General features: G+C 38.8%; 1 protein-coding gene across 15 annotated transcripts in view; it reads right to left on the bottom strand.

The window, feature by feature from the left end:
* Positions 1-21458, bottom strand: part of CADPS (calcium dependent secretion activator) — a 470398-nt gene that overhangs the window by 100357 nt on the left and 348583 nt on the right. For 6 of the 15 annotated variants that reach the window (XM_088021921.1, XM_088021901.1, XM_088021915.1 and 3 more), the window contains 5 exons: positions 15411-15512; positions 13852-13915; positions 13313-13436; positions 10909-10977; positions 10022-10039 (listed from right to left, as the gene is read on the bottom strand). In XM_088021921.1, the coding sequence (XP_087878047.1) occupies positions 10022-10039; positions 10909-10977; positions 13313-13436; positions 13852-13915; positions 15411-15512 (377 nt within the window). Of the gene's footprint in view, positions 1-1815; positions 1909-10021; positions 10040-10908; positions 10978-13312; positions 13437-13851; positions 13916-15410; positions 15513-21458 lie in introns of all 15 variants that reach the window. The other 9 variants (XM_088021929.1, XM_028110401.2, XM_088021937.1 and 6 more) reach the window with 4 other exon arrangements.

Below are 21458 nucleotides of genomic sequence, written 5' to 3'. Positions count from 1 at the left end.
ATCTCAGCCAATGGAAACTAAGAATGGTAAATGGGGTTGGGTAAGATTGTCAAAGTACTGAAAGTTTCAGTCCAACAAGGTCCAATGACTGGTGTGAAAGTGGGCTTTCTGGATTCAGGCCAATGGATTGCTCCATTGTCTCTACTGTGTACAGGTGGAAATGTGGCTGGATATGGTTAGGGCATGAAGGGGGGAGCGGCGGGGAACATAAATATATAGATCAGGTGGGGAATATCCAACACTCAGAGGAAGGAAATGTGCAGAGTTTAGGGTCAAGGGCTCATTGCCTGGTCTGGAGCAATAAATATGTGGAGAGAGAATGAGTGAGAAGATTGACTTCTATGCGTTTGGGGTACCTGGTCTGTGTATAATTTCATAAATGGGCTATCATAATTTCATCAGTAGACTTTCAGGCATTTCTACAAACATACTGTGTATATATGTTTGAGTAATATGTGTAGAATGAAGTATTTGCATTTTGATAGTAAATATGCATAAGCTACTATTTTTTATTAGTTGGTATTCACATTTACACACCAATTTGCAAATTCCTCATCCTATGCTTATTACCCATTCGACACATACACCTACATACACACATCACACACTTACATACATTTTCTAGTAACCAGACAAGCCTGCACATTAATACAAATCTGCAGGAAATCCCACTTGGGGCACATCTTTGAAATCTCTAGCTTTAAGAATAAAGAACATTGTCCTTTGCATGGAATACTCACCAAATCTAGGGGAATTCTACTGTACATGACATATGATATAGACATGAAGTAATTCCCACCAATGTTTTTATGTATTTTCATGTGAATGATTTTTATGTTTGGAGAAATCCAAGATGCTTAAGCTAGGACCACCTGAAGATTTGTTTTAATATGCAGTACTCTTAGATTGACTACAATATATATTGATAGATACACATAAAGTGTATATGTGCATGCAGTCATTCTAAGTGTGTGCACATGTACACAGATATGTGTATGCCTGATGTATATATACAAACAGTATGTTTAATAAAACCTTTTATAATTTTACTTTAACACGCAACCAATAAAATAAAAAGCAGGTTTAGGATCCTTTAATCTAGGATGCTTGATCTTCCAATTAACCCATGTAGCAAACTTTCATTTACTATTAATTAGCTGTAATACCATTATCTATAGATCAAGCCACTTTATTGAGACACGACACTGTTTTCTTCTTCATTTGCATATCTAACTGACTAGCTAAGTGGCAAAAATGGTACTAAAAACAACTTCTCTAAGATGTTGTCTTTAAAGAAAATATTGTGCAAAATCCTCTAGCACGTCCTCCCTTCCCTCACCCCCCATCAGAGGTCAAGGAGAAATTTGTGCTTAGACATGATATTTTTTTTGTCACTTCTGCTGTCTTGAAATGTATTGCAACATTCCTATCACCCAATCTTATACTAGCTGGAGCACTGAAGAAGGGGAGCTGTAACTACTGTATACTTAGTAAACATTTCATACAACAGAATTGAAGCTCATAACATATAAAAAAAATCGTCATGCAAAATGTTATGCAACAACAATGTTATTTTGTGCTGACATTGAAATTTGAAAATGTTGCATATGTCAGACATAGCTAGACAAAAAAATGTGGACATTTGGAAATAAATGCTCTCTTTCGACTGTCTCAAAACCTACAGTGTCAAACTTGAGAGCCTGAGCCTCAGCTTCGTGTTCCAAACCGAAACAAAATTTCAAGAAGAAAAATGAACAGAAAAGCAAACTAAACTAAAAAGCTGCTGAATAAAGTAATGGTAGAAGTTTACAGTACTTGGTTTTGGCCTAGGCATGCCTTTGAGCCTCTGATATAACATGCTGGTCTGCTTTTGGGTGGGTGGAGGAGGCCCAGGAGGTAGCGGGGGAGCTGCTCAGGGAGGTGAGGAGAGACAGTAAAAAAAGGAAAGAAACAACGTGACTTTCACAAAGGTGACCAGGAAGATGATAAAGTCTGAAAAGAACAACAAAACAAGCAACAATGATAAAACACAGATGGAGGGCTGCTGCTTTCCTGGAATTACTGCAGTATTACAGAGATATGACATTGTGTGACAAGGGACGGGACTCTTACCAGCATCACCCGTACCACCCTACCGAGACGCTCAGAGGCTGAATGCAAACACTGGATGCCTTTCTCCAGATGGATACACATGAATGATGGTGGCAGCATCATTGACAGAAAGAAGATACACTTTTGTTCAATGAAGAACGCCTCTATGTGAATAGCTGCTTCCTCTTCCCAGTGATCAGACTTGATGGATTCATAGCTGGAAGATCTGGCTTCTCACCCTCAATATGCTACTTAACTTTCTCATGTACCTTCCACCCTCTCCTTAAACCTCTCTGTGCTTCAGTTTCCTCAGCTATGAAGCGAGAATATTAGTATCTTTTTTTACATACCTTGCGGGGCTGATGATAAGAGCAAATAAAACAATGCGTGGATAGATCTCTGTAAAGCCTAAGGTGCCTAAAGACGTTTACTGTTCTCTCCAACACTGTGAGAAGGCAGGAATTAATTGCTTTACAAAAGCAGATGAAGGGCCATTATTAGTTCAAGTGAGCTAGGGAATATTCTTGCTCCCTTTGTGGAATTTCAACATGTCAAAATCTGTCATTTTGGGGAAAAATGTGTGGCATCTGATTGTCTCCAGCTCATTTAATTATTTTCAATTTGGAATTCTCGTGGCTTTTATATTGTGGGTTGAATCATATATAAAAACTTGCCAGCTTATCAAATATGTTACTTGCTATTCCAAATGTTAGAATACTGTAATCAGCACTTGACCCATCTGTCATGTGGTTTACGATATCAGCACAGCAAACATCCTGTAACAATAGCCTCTCCTTAAATACACACACAGAGCACTATCAGCTTCTACAATTCTCTCTCTTTAATGAGTGTCTCATTAACCTTAGACCTACTCCTTTTTAATAGTTCCTCATTTATAAAGCAATCTGTATGGTGAGGGGGGACATACTACATTGCCAAGTTTGCTTCTTGGTTTGCTTGAATTTTCAACTGGGAAAATGAATTTTACTGCAGGCTTATAGGAAATGGAATTCTAGCAACAGAGATAAAAATATAAGAAATAAGGCTAAATATAATATTCTGGCAAAACCATCTATTGAAAGGGAAAGTTGATGAGGTCTTTTGCTTGTGGGACCACCTCAGTGTTTTGAATGTAGGACTAAAAAAAAATATTTACCAGTCTCCTCTTATTTAAATCTTTTGTTTGGAAAATACTGTGCCTAAGTAGAATTTGGAAAAATCAGTGTTGAATTAAAGCTATTTAGAGGAAAACAACTACTGATGCTTTATAAAAAAGTATTCCGTATTTTAATATATTTGTTAAAATCTGGTTTTCCACTTACAGCTGTACTGTAAGTTAGGTACATCTCTGGTAACGCATCCCCATGGCTCTTTCAGTGAATGTGTGTTACCTGAGCATGCAATTCTCATGGCAACTTCTTACTCATTCTCACCCAGATAGCTGAGCGTGTGTAGAGAAACACTTGACCTGGTGGTGTATAAAACAATGAAGTGTCCCCGGGCTGATCCAGAACCCACCCATGAGGCAGCCGATACATATTTCAGCTCAGTGGGTCTTGATGAAAATTCGTGAAGGGATTCCCTCCTGCCAACTGCCTGTCCAGAATTCTGACAGTGAGGTTTGCCACCATAGAAAAACAAGCTCCCTATTTTTTTTCCTCACAGAGCAAAACAAAAACATCATACCTTGGTTTCCAACTTCATTTACCCAATTACCATTGCTCATGTTTACACAATTAAATCTGCTTGGCTTCCAGAGAGAGAGTTAAATGTGACTGCAGAAAAAACAAAAAGAGAATTCCTCTGCATGCTCAGCTAAGCCAAGGAAGAGAAGCATCCAGGAGCGAGAGACACTCCAATTAGCCCTTAAATAACCTGACCATCTCTGCTTCCAGTGAGGGAATTGCCAGTCCCTGAAATATCATATGAGAGATGGATATGGTTGATGGAAAGCTCACTTAACACCAACTTCCAACCTATTGATGTGTTGCTGAAGATGCCAGTGTTAGTATTATGCTATCACTGGAAATAACTAGCCTGTAGCAGTTTGCTACGATTTGGGAGTGGGGGGGGGGGCGGGGACAAGAGCTAGAGTAGGAATAGAAAGCTAAGTAGATTGCCACGTCGGCCTTCCAGAGTACCCTGCCTCTCTAAAATGATGGCTCACTGGACCATACATTTAATGCAAGGTTACAATTCAGCATAATTTCTTCAGTGAGGTTATCCGTTATATACACTTGATGCATTGCATCTTCATCACTCCCTTTCAGGAGATTTCATCTCTAGCACAGTATAAAGTATATGGTAATAAAGATGTGGATGAATCATGGGTTGTTTTCTCTACTATTTTCCTGGTAGTCATCTTTGTCTCTTCCCTATAAGGCCATGGGTGGCATGGCCTATCTATTTCTATCTCCAAAATGTCTCTTGGTTTTTCCTTCCACTGTATTAGGTCATGTGCCCACATTCTTGCTGAGGGGGTAGACATGCAACTCATCTCATCATCTCCACCTCAACTGTTGCTAAAGACTGCCAGCCGGCCTTTAGTCCCTTTCCTCCTCTGCAGTTCATTGTCTATGTAGCAGCCAGAGTGACCTCGTAAAGCACACATTTGAGCCTGTCATACCCCTGCTCAGAAGCCTTTACGAGATCCCTTCATAACAAGAGCTATACCTTCATATGCCACAACAAGAGTGCCTTTATAACAAAGGTCCACCTCCTCTGTTGATACCTCTACTTAAGCACATATGGCCCTTAAAAATAGCATATCATATTCAATGTCAGTTCTACCTATGCCCAATGAATTTTGTATTTCTAGGGGCTAAAGAAGTTCCTGGCAGGACCCTGGGGCATGTCCTCAAATATTGGTGGAAGGAAATCCTCAGTGGATTCTACCCAATGCAGTGCTTTCACGGAAAAACAAATACTCTGTAGTGGCAATATGCTTATAGCTATACAATAACTTTATCTGTTACCAAAAGCCCCTGGTTACTTAACAAATATACTAAACTAAATCACTGAATAGTAAACATTATAACTTAAACTTCCAAATCAGAGAACAACTTCGGGTGTCTTGATGCAATTAAAAATGATTTAAGATCATTTAAAATACTTTTTATTTAAATTACATTGCAACAGCAAGGAAGAAGTAATGCTATTATAATATGTTTCTTCTCTAGTTTTGTATCTTTGTACCCTAAATCACGCTTTACTCTTAAGACTGAACTGTTGCACTCAAGAGAAATAAACTTAATTTTGGATGGACACAGTAGTGGACATCTGTTATTCATGTATGTACAGTAACCTTCCTCAGGAGAATTGCCTCTCTACTCCACATGGTTCTGGTGGGAATGTCAGGCAATAACTTCCACAAATACACGGGCAGTCATACGAGCCAAGCCAGGCCAACTACAGCACCCCACTTGATCATGGGTGATATGATTGGTTCAGGGATTAACATGTGACTCAAGCTGGGCCAATGAGGCCCTTCTCTGAAATATTATACAATTGCCTGGAAAGGAAAATTCTTATTCTTCTAGGGTCGTCTGCTAGGATAAAAGCCTGGTGCCATCTATAGCCATGTTCCCAACCCCTCTATCGTGACTCCCAGTCACATTAAAGAAGGCTGCCAGCCGTTGGAGAGATCAAAACACACTAAAATTCTTTATCCCTGAGTCCAGCTCCTCCATGCATTTCCTAGCTACATAGGGGAAAAAATTCCCCTTTCTTGCTTAAGCTTTTTGAGTGTTTTGTTTTAGGTTTTTTGTTTTCTTTTTTTGTCACTTGCTATAGTAAGAATCCTGCTTTAATTATTAAATATCCATGAAGTCCCCAAATAAGCTTTTATGTATATGATCACAAGCTCTCTGGCACAGGATCTTGGGGCATTTGGAAGGATGGTCAATAGAGGCAAACACTTCAACGAGGACAGGAATACCCCAGACAGTTCTTCCTGGGGAATCAGCCCTCGACTTCCAGGACATCTCCTCTTGGGAATGCTTCAAAGACCCTGGCTTAGGTAAAATCTCCTTGTGCTGCCTACCTGCAGCACCTTACATTTCCCTTTATCATAGTCAGCAGAATGTAATTACTTGTTTTACATTTGTGTTCTCTACCTTATTATAAGCTCCCAGGTAGTGACCATGGCTACTTTTGCTCATTGCTCTGGTGCCTGGCAGAGCTCCTGGAACTTTGTGGGTATTTAACAGATATATGTAGAGCTTTATTGCAATGTTTTATTTTGAAGTTTATGATAAAACAATAAATCAGCTTCCCCCTAGATTTCATTGACATCCCAATTGCAATCCCTAGATCAGTAGCTTCAGCATCATGTGGGAGCTTGTTAGAAATGCAGATTTTTCAGGTCCCACCCAAGACCTACCAAATCAGAATCTATGTTTTTACCAAGATCCTCAGGGACTTGTATGACCATTGAACTTTGAGAAGCATTGTTTTATATTCTATTTCTGAAATCAAATAATATGTCTACACTACACATCTGGATTTAGAAGTTTCTTTTTAAATAAAATAAATGATAATAACTAATATATATAATGAGTATTTACTATGTGCCAGGTAGTGTGCTAAAAGCTTTATTTGGAATATGTATTTTAATCTTGCCAGTAACTCTTTGGGGGAGGAACCATTATCAGCCCCTTTTACAGAAAATAAAAATGAGGCTTAAAGAATTAAAAAAAAACTCATTGGACCCAAAATAGGGATTTAAGTTTTTGGTGTAACAATTCCTGAGTGCTCAGGCTGGTTCTGAAGTAGTGTTTTCTTGGAGCTGTACATAAAGGATGCTAACTGGACATCATCAGCTGTCATACTGAAAACTCATGCCAGCTAATGGATTATGGGTGTGGCCATTATCTTGTGGCTGAAAGATAAGGTGGGCCATGGGGTGGGGGCTCCTGAATATGTGCAGGACCTTGGACCTATGGGAAGTTTGACTGGAGATAGGAAAAGCTACAAAGTGTTGACTACAGAATCTGCTTGGCAGTCCTTTGGATGTGTTTGACCTGCTCTAGCAAGTTTCTGTCAATTGTAGAGAAAAACAAGTCCTCAGTTCTTTGGCAATCTTAGAGAATCTCAGCTGCTCGAGAAGACTTCCCAATGAAAGGATTTTGATAATGATCTGGTCCCGAAAGGACTGCTCTGGTTTCTGTTTGTTTGTTTGTTTTTTGTGTTCTTCCTGGAGTAGATACTTTGGAACTTATTCACTGAATGAATGGATATTGTCCAAGTTGGAAAGGCTGCACGGTGGAAAGAAACAAAAAGGGATGTTGTTTGAATTTAGAAAGATCTGGGTTCAAATCCTTCTTGAGAAAGTGACTTATTCTCTCTGAATTTGTAAAAGGGGCAATAATGAAGCCTTATTTATAGGACTAAGGTACAGATTGAATTAAATCCTCCATGTAAAGTCCTCAGCATAGTGCTTGGGCCCATAGGTGGGCTATCTATCTATCTACCTATCTATCTATCTAATCATACAATTCCTTGGCGTATGTGAAGGAAAAATTGTTTTATTTCAAGTTCCAGTAGAATCCTTATGATGCTCAGAAAATTATGCAAGTATTTAGCCAAGAATTGAGGCAAAACAGCAATAGTAGTGTAGACTTTCTCAGAGCTTACTGGGTTCAGAATGTGTGACAGTTTAAACGAAATGTATTTAAAATTATAGAATTCATTTGCAGGAGTCACAGTTTTTCTTTCATAGAGTAGCAGCCTTTTACATCGTTTATTTTTAAGATACTGTAAGTAAACAGAATATTTAATTTCTAATAATGCCACCAGACAGAAAACATAAGTCCACCAAAATGCCATATGCCGAGTCCCATAGCTTCTTGAAGCACAGCCTGACTAAAGAACTCTGTAGCTGTCCACCCCAATTTACACAGGTGACTCCAGCTGTGCCCTGCCCCCTCCATCAGTTGGTTTTGCACACCTGTCTGCGTGTTTTTGCTTTGTTCCCCCTAAGAAAATTGAAGAGGGAGGGGGAGGGTAAGAAAAAAAGATTTAAAGGTCAGGGAAGAAGCAATTACGATGATGATTGTGATTTAGGTCTGCTTTGCCTAGAAGAGGTCTGGGACATACCAAGCTTCAAACCATCTCTGCTTTGACCTTAACCTTTTAGGTCTATTTTATTCTCTTTCTGCTACCCAGTTCTTTCTGTCCATCATGGTATGGACAGTATGATTTTTCTGTAGTGTAAGTTACCAATCTACTCCCTTGCTTAAAAAGCCTTCACCTTTGGAAGTGAGACCTGTGGAGTTTGTCCCTTGAAAAATCTATATGCATGCAAACATTGGCATAGATTCCAGGTTAAGAACCTCTGGCCCATGAGATACATTCTGAACCCCATCATTAAGGCATATATGAGACCTTACCTCCTGCATGCATTGCCATCATCAGCACCCATTACTGCCATCAATGCACCTTGTCTTGCAATCACACTGAATTACAGAGTACTTAAGAGTGTGGCCTCCGTCTGGGCTCAGGTTCTGGCTCTACCACTTACTCTTCTAGGAGTGTGTTTTTAACCTGTGCTTCAGATGGCTCCTCTCTAAAATGTGAATAATAGTAGTATCTACCTCATAAGGAGTTTTGAGGATTAAATGAATTAATACATATAAAGCACTTATACCTGGCACATAATACACATTGAATAAGAATTAGCTATTTTTTGAAGAATTAACTATTTCTATTAGCTATACAGTTTTATGCATTTGCACATATTCTATCTAAGTTACCTTTCCACTTTCCAATCTCAGCTCCCTTTCACTGATTCTGATTTATCTTTCAAGCTGAATTCAAGCTCACCACCCTTGTGGAAACGTCCATGGTTTTCTGATAATGCACTCTTACACATCACTCTATCAATTGGTGTTACCGTGTACTGAATTTGTAATTTACACTTAGACACCCATTTGCATATATGCTCCATAAGGTTAACAGCTACTTCCCTCTTGTTTACTAGTCCCTGGCTTTCACAACTGTACCTGGCATATGGTAGGCTCCCACTAAGCACTTGTCTAATGAATGAATAAATGAATGAATGGATGAATGGACGGATGGATGAATGAATGAATGAATGAATACCTTCTCTTTCAGGGAGAGAAAGGCTCATGTGTTTTGAACATAGGTTTGTGAGTCTTCAAATACCTCTTGCTAGCTTGGTGCTTGGCATGTGCACAAAACTGCTTTCTGAATTGATCTGAAATGCATTCAACTTTGATTAAATGAAATATGTTTAATTACCTTTTGAGGATTTACTTAAAAACAATGATCAAAAGCATGTATTTATTAAAGTTTTAAGTTAAAGCTTTCCTCAAAATATGCTCAGAAGTTTGGGGACCAAACAAGAAAAAAATTTCCAAAGCCAGAGAACTCTCTAAGATCTTTCCTCTCATGAAACTCCAGCAACAGCCTGTGCTCAGCCACCCTCTGAGTGCATCCTGTCTCATCACACAATACGTACAAGAACAACATGGACACAACTTCTCTCTGTCTTGGCTGATAAACATTCATCAAAGAACACAAACTTGTCATTAGGGCAGAAAACAGAAAAAATAAATGAAAAACAAAGAGGAAGAGTTAGTTTGGTTCTGTAACTTTTGTTTTTTTTTAAGCACATGAGGCCAAATCACTGAATCCTGAAACCGAAGATGAAATGAAGCTCCGCAGCAAACCAGAGTTCTGTTCCTTCAAAGCTTATGCCTTTACATAAATTCTGCTCTATAGAGGTCAACATCTAATGGGCAAGAGATATAGTTAGACAGCACAAATTAACTCCTTAAGTATCATTGCAACTCCACATCAGTCTTTGGGAGTCCATACGTTAAGGAGCTCTTAAAAACAAAAACAAAAACAGAAACTCAATATAACTCAACAGTCCTGATAGTTTATAATGCATATACAGTTGGTTCACCTGCATCCTTTTGATTCTCTATTTGAAAGAGAGAGCACAACAAGGAGAGAAGAGAGAGAAACAAGAACACATATGCAGGATTAATGAGCAAATGGACCAAAATGCCCCCCACTTATGTGTGATACATGATATTGGAAGGAAAAGGTTGCCCTTGGGTTCCCACCGCCCCGAAGTGTGGGGGCCAGCAAAAAAAGGCTCCTTCACAGAGGTGGAAAATGCTGCACAAATAGAAAATTAGTAAAATTAAGTTTAATGTGAAATCAAGCTATGAAACATACACGAACTCTCCAAGTGACAATTAAGTCATATGTTCTAGCCAGAGCTTAGAGGACAAGGACAAGTCAAAATCTCCAGAGAGAACAAGGAAAAGCTTCCCAGCTTGAAAGAGAACAGACAGGAGGCGTATAAGATCTAATTTTTACAGAGAATGGACCACCTTGTGTGATCTTATACCCAAAATAGTTTGACATCTTAAACATGGTAAAGAAGGCATGATTTTGCCCCAACTGTCCTTTATCTGACACCTAACGCATCGCTCCCGGCCTAGCGGCTACCTTTTGATTGTGTACCAGTGACAAGCACTTTACAAATTGGGGTTACACACAAGCAAAGTAAAAATGCATTCAGGTCACAGACAGAGAATAACTGAAAAACTTACGGACAAATCTGAGTTTACCACAAACAAATGGCTTAATTGTCTAACCTGTTTTAGGCTGATAAAAAGTGACTGGACTTCTCACACTGGGTTTCACAGACAGAATCAACAGACAAGCCAATGCTAAAAAACTTGAAGCAAGGAGAGTGAGTTGGTTTGGATCTGGATTTTCTTGAAATAATGAAAACAGAAAGAGTGAAGACAGCATGGCGAGGAGGTGGTAGGTACTCACGAATGGTTAAATCCATCACTTGGGAGGCCAAGCAGAAGACAGGATGCTCATACATTTCTCTCTTTTTCCCTATAAAAGAGGATTTGGGCATGCAAGAGGCTTAGGTCAGAGGTAAAGAGGTTAAAGGTCATAGGTTAGAGGAATACGTTACATTAGCTCAAAGGAAAATAGCCACAGAGTATTTTGGGATAAACACAGGATAAAAGAAAAAGGAGTTTCAAAATTGGAGATCTACTGGATTAACCATTCAGCATGCCGTGAGTCACGAGAGAGATTGTGACCATGATTTTACACGTCTCTTTAGAATTGTTTGCAAGAGTACAATGACCAAAAACATCATGAGTAAAGGGAAACAGAATTTCATTGATTTAAGGCTCCAAGATACTAAGGATTTCAGACTTTAGTATCTAAGGCTCTTGAGGTATTTCTTCATAAACATAGTCTCCAGCAATATCACTACAACTTCTTTCCAAAATTCTCAGGGGACTAAGCTGTTAGTGCTCACAGAGGGGCTCAAATGCAGAAATGTAAGATTTCTTTTCTGAGCATAGGATTGGAACCTTGTAAAAGAAAGTTGTTTGGTAGTAATATCTTCAAAGCTGCAATGTCTCAGCCTACGGTGGACTATGTTCATGAAAGAAAACCTGATACATGCAGCCAGAGGATGTTGGGTTGTCTGAATTAACAATCCCAGCATGCTTTGAAATTGGTGTCACAGCCACTTTTGCAGAGGTAACATCACAAAGTGGCTGAGCCAATCACGGACAAGGAAGGAGAGAAGCGGAAGAGAGCAGGTAGTGTGGAATGAGGTACTTCTCTGAAAAGAGAGTTGGAAAAAAAAAAAGATTGGTTTCTTCAAAGAATCCCCAGACCTAAAAGTCACAGTGCAAAAGATAATTAACACAACCAAGAAGAATTGAGGCACAAAAGGAAATTACAGATCAGCTGATCTACTTTGGAAATGAATGCATTTTTACTTACAGATCTTAAAGTTTGTTTTTGGATATATTTATCTGAAAGAAGAGAGCAGATCTTACCAAAAGACTAGTAATAGCTAGACCAAGGCCTACGAGGCAGCAGCCATGGCAACCGAACGTTTCTTGATCCCATCCCATCTCTGGCCTTGCCTAGAATTATTAGGTACCTGGTTGACTTTACCAAATACAACCAATCATTATGTCCTGGGAAGGTAAATGCTAGAACAATGATTTGCTAACATAGCCCTTTAATGATCTTCTTGTTCCTCTATTTTTGTCACTCATTACCAAGTCAAGAGTTGATAAACATCCTTTTAGTGCCCAATTCTTAAGTGTTTCTCCCTGGGTGCATAGCAATGAATTCATTACCACTGGTACACAATTTGCATTGTCAGACAGACAAAATTGAGAGAGGGAGGACATGTAATGTACAGAACACTGCGATTTGACATGATCTTAACCTAATTCTCTAAGGAAACAAGGACTTCGGCAGGGTAAGTGATAGGGTTTTGGTGGTTGGTTAGACCTTTTTTTTTTTTCCCCCAGTCAAGTCCTGAAGGCAGACAATGGGCATTTGCTGGTTTTAGTCAAGTGTTTCACATGTGAGAGAACATCAGATTCCAGAATGCGGACACATTGAGTTTTGCACACAGAACTTCCACATTTATACACTTACACCACTGGTCAAGTTGGGTGTGGTTTTCAAATCACCCTATAGCAGCCAACAGGGTAACAATGAAAAGTGATTAATACCTTTGCAAATGAATAGGTCCCAAAGAACCATATCTTCTCAAGTAGAGTTTAATCAAAGTGTCTTTTGGGTGACTACTTGGTCATCAGTGCCTGCTTCCCTAAAACTTGAGAGGGCAGTGGTAACAACCATCCTAGGTCTGGAGCAACAAGAATGAATGAGATCTAAAGCAAACCAGGAGCCATCAGAGACAACTGGACACTAACCTGCCATCAAGTTTGAAATGTTACCAAAAGACAAGATACTGTCAAGGGGCAAGAAAGAGTTAAGCAAAATCTTGATGTTGTTTCGTTCCATGCTTGTTCTACCTCCAAAGTGCTTTGTTTTTCTCTACTTAAAGAAGTTAACAATCCTACAGAACTCTTTCATAGGAAAACATTAGTCACAGAGCAAACTTAGTGCCGACAAAGACTCTCAGGAGGACCTTAGTTATCTGATCACATGCTATATTCAGTATTCTTCCCCTACAAAGACTGTTCCCTACGCCCCTGTTCTTCATTCATTTATTTGGCCACAGCCAAGGAAGCGTTCACATTTCAAGTGCTTTCAAGTTTCAGTTTAACATACTCAGATGGACCACTCTTTTCTGGTGCCCATTAGAAAAGACAGATTCTTCTTCCCCAGGGAGGCATACCAAAATTTAAATAAAAAAAATGGGGGCAGAAGGGAGCCTTACCTTCGATTTTAGCGTATTCTGATAGCCGGGTATAGTTGACTAAAGCAGCCTGCTCTAGACATTTCCGGATGACTGTTTTTACCTCCTCTTGTGGTACTGGGGTCACGATATCTTTCATCAAAACCTTTCGGTGGAAAAAAAAATGATTATTAAGATGGTTCAACCAAATGTGTTACTCATTTATATTTCTTAAATCGATCGAATTTAAAATGAGTTGTGAATGCCTCCTTGTGACTTAATATTGATTGAGAGCCATCGTTAAAGAGAAAACACAGAACTGTAATGCACAGTTAGGATGGCAAAGCCCATCTATGAATCGGGGAAGGGCCAGGAACATATCTTCAATATATGCTAACTATTTGGGAGTCTGGAGACAAAATATCTAGAATTTTGGCAGTTTCCTTGCATTTATTCTGGTATTTGATGAATGGTAAACGAAGCCTTGAAAAATGACAAACTAGGTCATTCAACTACAATATTTCATTACGATTATGTTCGTGTCTGTATCTATGTAATCTGTCTTTTACTTTCATTCTTACCCTTTCCAAGAGTGATAGAGTAGCTTTTAAAGCACCTTCAGGTCGACCAAATGGAAAGCAATACCTAAAAAAGAGAAAATTCTTCAGGTTGCCCAAATATATTATATTTTAGCATGAAATATGCTGCAATTTGATTCCTATAGCAACTCTTTCTGAGGAACAGAAAATGCTTTTTATTTTGTCACGTTGTGTTATGTTAATCTGAATTCACACCATATATGTGTGTATATAATGTATATATGTGTATGTGTGAATAATGACTAAAGAGAGACTCTGCAAATGTCTGCAGCAGAAAAGAATATTTAGAGTGATGACATAAGGCTCTGTTTAGATTTCTATTGTGAAGGAAAACCATTTGTTAGCTCACATGTGACCTTCTATATGATTATAGAGACCAGCAGTAAAAAAATATTAGTTGAAACAGGCTAAAATCCAAACACACTTACTAAGTCTCCAAAGGATTACTATAGGAAATGGAGTGTATTTTGAGCAAATTTATGCTTTTGCTAAGTGTCCTTCCTTGACTGTGGTTTTTAATTGTCATTGGATCTTTTGTTATTGGCAATACCTCTTGCATATAGTGTGTAATCAATAAAAATTTGTCCAGGAGGATTTTGGTGGTGCAGATGGAACTATGTCATGGACTCCCAAGAGTTTTTCAGGCTGTTGCAGATCCTTCCAGATACTGTTCCTCATGGTACAAAGGGACCAGCAGAGGCAACTTAAACTCAGACTATGTCCTATGCAGGTGTCCGGTGGGTGGTCTGGCGCAAGTCCTTAACTCTCTCAGCTTTGGTTTAATTTATATTTAATGGGGATTATAATAACGACCTTACCAAGTTGTTCTGGGAATAAAAAACTGAGTTACTGCCTAACTAGCCTCTAGTCCTGTATCTTGACCCGTGGGAAGGGTTTAATAAAAAGGAACTGTTTATGATATTATTATAAATGTTCTTACTATTTTTGAGTTACTATTTGAAGATTTCTAGTCCAGAACCACCAGTGCAGCATTACAAATGTCTGATTTGCTACAAGGGAGAAGTGGGCTATGTGGAGCAAGGCTGAAACCTTGGACATGCTCGCTGTCTTGCACGTGTGGGGAAGAGTCAATCTGCCAAGTCTGATGTAAGTTTCTGTCTTTTCCTGCATAGACACCTAGTCCTGTTTCTGAGGCAAGGGAGAAAGTGGAGACTCCCATGTGGGTACCACTGCCTTCCTTCCCTGTTCAAATGATCTGATTCCCAGGACTTATCCCTGATCTAGGAACCTTGAAGTAACTTCACCTTCAATTTTGTAATAGATTTTAAAAGAATAGATTGATGACCAGGGTCAGCTTGCACAAGAAGGGCTCTGTCCTTTCAGTGGAAATAAAATACACTTAAGATTGCAAAGCCTTCTGGCTATCATGGAGCCCTGTCCTACTGGTTTTGGCTTCCATTTAGTTATTCATAAATCTACAATGTGTCTCTGATAGGTTAACAGTCTTAGAAAATCAAGCCCTTTATTTGGCCCTCCCCAGTCTCACTCTCCTAATAAACCCCTCAACCCCAGATCCTCACCTAAAATGTGTAATCTGATTTTCCAGCAGAACTCGGAGTCTCTCTTTGATTTCTTCGAAACGTTCCTTCTCTTCAACAGTCACTGTTCCAATTCCATCAGGCCTAAAAGAAGACATGTCATGAAGTGACGGGAACCTCATATGCTGACACCATGAAATCAAATCTCTAGCAGGAGGAAACTGTCCATTTTAGAAGAACAACTACAATGATCGATGTGACCTTAAGAGAAGTCCTGCTTTTCAGCGCTGGCTACTAAGGGGCATGGGGTATTTGGGGGGTTATCGTCTGGAGACATTTGTAGAACTGTCGCTCACTTATTGTGAAATGGTAAAATATACAAACTGGTGGCTGTAAGGCCAAGTTTCTAGACCTTTTGTTTGGCTCACGGCTTCTTAAGATTTTGAACTATTTGCCAGCATTTTCAAAGTTAGGAAAGTCTTATAATGCAATTCTTTTGAAAATTCGGAACAACTGGCATTAATTGGTGAGTGCCAAGTAACAGCTTCTTCCTTAGCTGGGGCAGGCATTCACCTGTCCACATCTCTAATTTGTAGTACCTACCTCATTATAGGCACTTAGGTTTGGGACCCCTGAATGATTCACACAGACTTCTATGAAAACCAGGTGCCTTGTAAACGTCCGTCTTTCTCAGTGTTAAATGTTCTTAAGTGACTCAATTTCCAGCTTACAATTATAGATGTTCAGATTAACTTAAGCACTCATGTATTAAGTGAAGAAACAAATTAAAAAATATTGTGAAAAGTAAAAGACATTAATGAAAGAAATTAAAGAAAACACAAATCAGTGGAAAGATACCTGTATTCATGGGTTGGAAGAATTAGTACTGTTAAAAGGTCCATATTACCACAAACCATCTATAGATTCAGTGCAATCCCTATCAAAATTCCAATCGTAGTTTTTATAGAAATAGAAAGAACAATTCTAAAATTTATATGGAAACATAAAAGACCCAAATAACCAAAGTAATCCTGATAAAGAACAAAGTTGGAGACCTCACCATTCCTGATTTCACACTTTATTACAAAGCTATAGTAATCAAAACCATATGGTACTGGCATGAAAACAGACATAGAGACCAAGAGAACAGAACTGAGAGCCCAGAAATAAACCCTTGCATATATGGTTAACTAATATTTTTGACAGGGGAACCAAAGATACAAATGAGGAAGAATAGTCTCTTCAATAAATGGTGTTGGGGAAAACTGGATATTCACATGGAAAAGAATGAAACTGGACTCCTATCTTACATCACTCACAAAAATATGAGCTCAAAATGGATTAAAGACCTAACTATAAGACAGGAAACTGTAAAACTCCTAGAAGAAAACATAGGGGAAAAAGAGCTCTTTGACATTGGCCTTAGCAATGATTATAAAAATACAAGCAACAAAAGCAAAAACAGACAAGTGGGACTACATCAAACTAAAAAGCTTCTGCACAACAAAATGAAAGACAAAAAGAAAACCTATGGAATAGGAGAATATATGTGCAAACCATCTATCTGATAAAAGGTAGCAGAAATATAGAAGTCATAAAACTTAATAGCAAAAACCCAAATAATTCAATTAAAAAATGGGTGGAGGATTTGAACAGACATTTTTCCGAAGAAGACCTACAAATGGCCAAAAGATAAATAAAAAAAACAGTAAGCATCAGGGAAATGCAAATCAAAACCAAAATGAGATATCACCTCACACCTGTCAGAATGACTAGTATCAAAAATACAACAAATGTTGGTGACGATGTGGAGAAAAGGAACTCTTGTGCACTGTTGGTGGGAATGCAAACTAGTGTAGCCACTGTGGAAAACAGTATGGAGGTTCCTCGAATAGTTAAAAATAGAACTGTCACATGATCTAATAATTCCACATCTGGGTATATATCTGAAGGAAAGGAAATCACTGTTTTGAAGATATATCTGCACCCCTGTGTTTATTGCAACATTATTTACAACAGCCAAGAGATGGAAACAACCTAAGTGTTCATTGATGGATGAATGGATAAAGAAAGTGAATGGATAAATATATATATTTTGGAATATATCTATTTTTATGTGATGGAATATTATTCAGGCAGAGAAGAAAGGAAACCCTGCTTATGACAACATGGGTAGAACTTGAGTGCATATGTTAAGTGAAATAAGTCAGACAGAGAAAGACAAATACTCTGTTCTCACTTACATGTCAAATTTGAAAAAGTCATCCTCATAAGAATACAGAGCAGAATGGTAGTTGCCAGAGCCTGAGGGGTGGGGGAAATAGGGAGCTGAAGACTAAAGGGTACAAACTCCCAGCTATAAGATGAGTAATATACAGCATGGTGACTACAATGAACAGTACCATATTTATATACTTGCAAGTTGTTAAGAGAGCAGATCTTAAATGTTAACACTCACACACAAAAAGTGGTAATTCTGTGAGGGGATGAAGGTGTTAATTAACTTTGTCCTAATAGTCATTTCACAATATATATGTATATTGAATCATCACATGCCATACCTTAAACTGATACATGGTATATGTTAATACCTCAATAGAGCTGGAAAAAAAAGAGAACAAACCACATATGATGCTATCAATGCTAGTGAATTATTGCTCATTTTAATAAAAAGAAGGACCCTAGCAAAAATAAGTGAATTTCAGTTTAATCACAGTATTCTCATATTTCTAAATCACCATTAGGTTCACACACATTTTTCCTATTTGCTTTGGACCATTCAAGTTGAAAATACAAAGGGAAGCTGCATATTTATAGCCCAAATTTATCTGTGCCAAATTAGACGTAGGATAATCTGACCCATTCAAAGACTTCAGCTTCCCAGATCCCATAGTGACTTGTTTTGACTACTGGCTGAGCCAGTTTGCAGATTGGTGTGTCACCATGAAACTTCTATTGGAACATTCTTCAGTTTGCAAATGCAAGTCATCTTGAGACCAAACAAATGGTCTTATTTATAGGCCTTCTCAAGGATCCAGCATAAGTTGGGAAAATCCTGTATACTAGACCAGTCTGACTGCACAAAAGACTTGGCAAATGATAGCAATGCACCTCCTGTTAGGGGTTAATTGGTCAGCTTCCCTTCTTTTTAAATACTATAAGTGCCCTACATGGGGGGAAAAAATAAAACAAGAAAACTTCCCCTCCCCCACATTATAAAAAACACCCCTAAACAGTATAAAGTCCATTTCTTCACACTTCCCTGAACTTAAAGAAAGAAGGCCAAATGGCAAATATCAGGTAGGCTGTTGGAATCCGTGAATATGCCCTTATTTTAATATTTTCTGGAAAAATCTTAAATGCTAATATACAAAGTTTATTTAACAACATTTTTTTTTTTTAACCATGAAATGTCCATGAATCTGTATTTAAGTCTCAGGATGAATTCACTGGCCTCCACAAAATACATGTGACAGTTTTTGGTGGTAACTTCTCCTGTTTCTATTATAATCTACAACTTCCTTTAGGAGTGGTTTTTAGATTTAGATTTTGTTTACACAAAATATGGCTCACTAATGCACCGAACACATTTATACAATTGGCATGTGCATGCACACACTTGATTTGGGAAAATGGAAACCATTTTAAACATTTTGTTTCTGAGCAGGGAATTAGCCCAGAGAAAAATGCTATTAAATATAATTTACAAATCAGGGGCACCTGGGTGGTGCAGTCGGTTGAGCAACTGGCCCTTGATTTCGGCTGAGGTCCCAGGGTCCTGGGATTGAGCCTCCCGTGAGGCTCCATGCTCAGTGGGGAGTCTGCTTGAGATGCTCTCTCTCTCCCTCCTGCTGCCCCTCCCCCTGTTAGCGTGCACACGTGCGTGCACTCTCTCTCTCAAAAATAAATAAATAAATAAATAAAATCTTTTAAAAAGTATAATTTACAAATCAGAGAGGGGTTTACAGATGACAGGAAAAAGCATGAAAACTATTTCACATGTGCAGCCCAAAGATGTGTGTGGCTATTAAGGAAGAAACCTCCCTGACAAAAATCATCCATTCTTCACTCAGTAAGCCTTCTAAGGCAATTATTAGGCAATTAGAAAGTAACTTTTAGGTTTGTTTTTGAGATGATAAAAAGTAAGCATTTAGTGTGTGCCTGGCCTTCTCAGTTAATCTTCACCACAAAGGGTATTATTAAGAACATGAAATTTGATTATATTTCTTTCCCTTTTGTTCTGATGATTCACATTTGTGGTTATTTAAGGTAGCAGCCACTTCCACATCTCTGACAATCTCTCCTTCAACTCCTTTCTGAACACTATTACTCTCACTATTCAAAAAAGGTAAATGACTAAAAACTATTGTTATATTCTTTTCTTAAATTTGCTTCTTAATTGCCTATGTCAGTGTGAATGGTTTTCTCTTAAAATAAATGAAACTAACTTTATGTCTGGAAGGTAAGTAGTACAGAATTCACCAACAAAAATAGGTGATTAAAAAAGTCACGATTTTGACATGGAATGAAAATTTGTTTGCAGCTGCCAGAACTGTGCTGAAATGGTACAGGGGATAGAGGATATTATTTTACAAACTGAGGAAGAGACATGCAGGAATAATACAATTTGTCAAAGATCACAGGTTGGAACTATATCAGTTGAAAGGTAAAAATATCCTTCTTTTGGGCGCCTGGGTGGCTTAGTCAGTTAAGCGACTGCCTTTGGCTCAGATCATGATCCCAGGGTCTCGGGACTGAGTCCCGCATTGGGCTCCCTGCTCAGTGGGGACCCTGCTTCTCCCTCTAACCCTCCACCCTCTTATACTGTCTCCCCCCCATAAATAAATAAAATCTTAGAAAAATATCCTTTTTTTGGCTTAGTTTCACATAATTATTTTTGAACATTCTGTCAAATATCAATTTCTTTTCTGTTGATCCCTGTAATTTGTCAATGTTAATTATACAGGCTTAGATTTCTATGGAGCTACTAACTAAAAATCCCAGCTCAATATTTTGGGGGACTCTATTCTCACAGAAGCAATAAAATACTTTTCCTAGAGAGGTAACCCTCTGACCTGAGCATGCCTCAAATTCCCTGGAGGATGGGGCTGAGAAACTGCTTTTCTTTTTCTTTTTTTTTTAATATTTATTTATTTGAGAGAGAGAGAGAGCACAAGGGCCTGGGAGGAGGGGCAGAGGGAGAAGAGAGAGAGAGAATCTCAAGCAGACTCCCTGCCAATTGCAGAGCCAACCATGAGATCACAACTCAAGCTGAAATCAAGAGTCAGCCGCCCAACCAACTGAACCACGCAGGAGCCCCAAGAATTTGCATGTCTAACAAGTTCTCTGGGGGCGGTTCAGGGACCACACCTTGAGAATCTCTGCTTTAGAGCAAGAAAATATTTGGTGGGTGGCTCTTTTAGTGGCTGAAAAAGTATGTTTGATTCAGGGTTACCAATTCCTCTTGGATTGGAGTGAGTTTGGAAGCAGAGACCTTCTCCAAGTATAATGGTCCCCTTATAAAGCCACAGTCCCTTCCAGAGTGGTGTTTGCACTGTTGCAGGGCGTCATCCCAAGCAGTGCTGGTTGTAAAATAAATAGAGGAACTGTATTGGTGTCTCTTAGAAGCCGTGCTTTTGTTTTTGTTCTTTTTTTTCTTTCTGGAAACATTTGGAGGTGATTCTATAATTGTCATAAAACTGGCTCTGCATCTTGTTCCTTTCTCCATAGTTTTAACACTTAAGGAGTCACAAAGAATGAGAGAAGAGGGATAAAGTTGGATTTTAAATTCCTAGCTAGTAAATCCCAGGCTGAGATGTGTCTTTACTTAGAACACGTATTTAGAAGCCCTGAATCCCCCATCCTCCTGTGTCCTGAATGCTGCATTTTCTGCCCTCTTGTTTTTTGGCTTCTTAGCATCCACTGTCACCTCTTAACAATACCTGAATGTCCTTTGGAGGAATGACTTTGGCTGCACTGTCGGTATTCTTGGGGGGGCGGGCAGGTAAATTGGGATCCTGTTTTCCTGCTGTTTATACCAAGGGCCTTCCTACAAGCCAATTCCTGCCTTTCATGGCCACTGTGCATCTA

Source organism: Eumetopias jubatus, unplaced genomic scaffold (genome assembly GCF_037043125.1).
Source record: "Eumetopias jubatus isolate StellerSeaLion01/CBP00866 unplaced genomic scaffold, mEumJub1_p1.0 scaffold_1, whole genome shotgun sequence".
NCBI classification, from domain to species: Eukaryota; Metazoa; Chordata; class Mammalia; order Carnivora; family Otariidae; genus Eumetopias; species Eumetopias jubatus.
The sequence above is the reverse complement of the archived record's forward strand: the minus strand, read 5'-3'. Positions and strand labels throughout refer to the sequence as shown.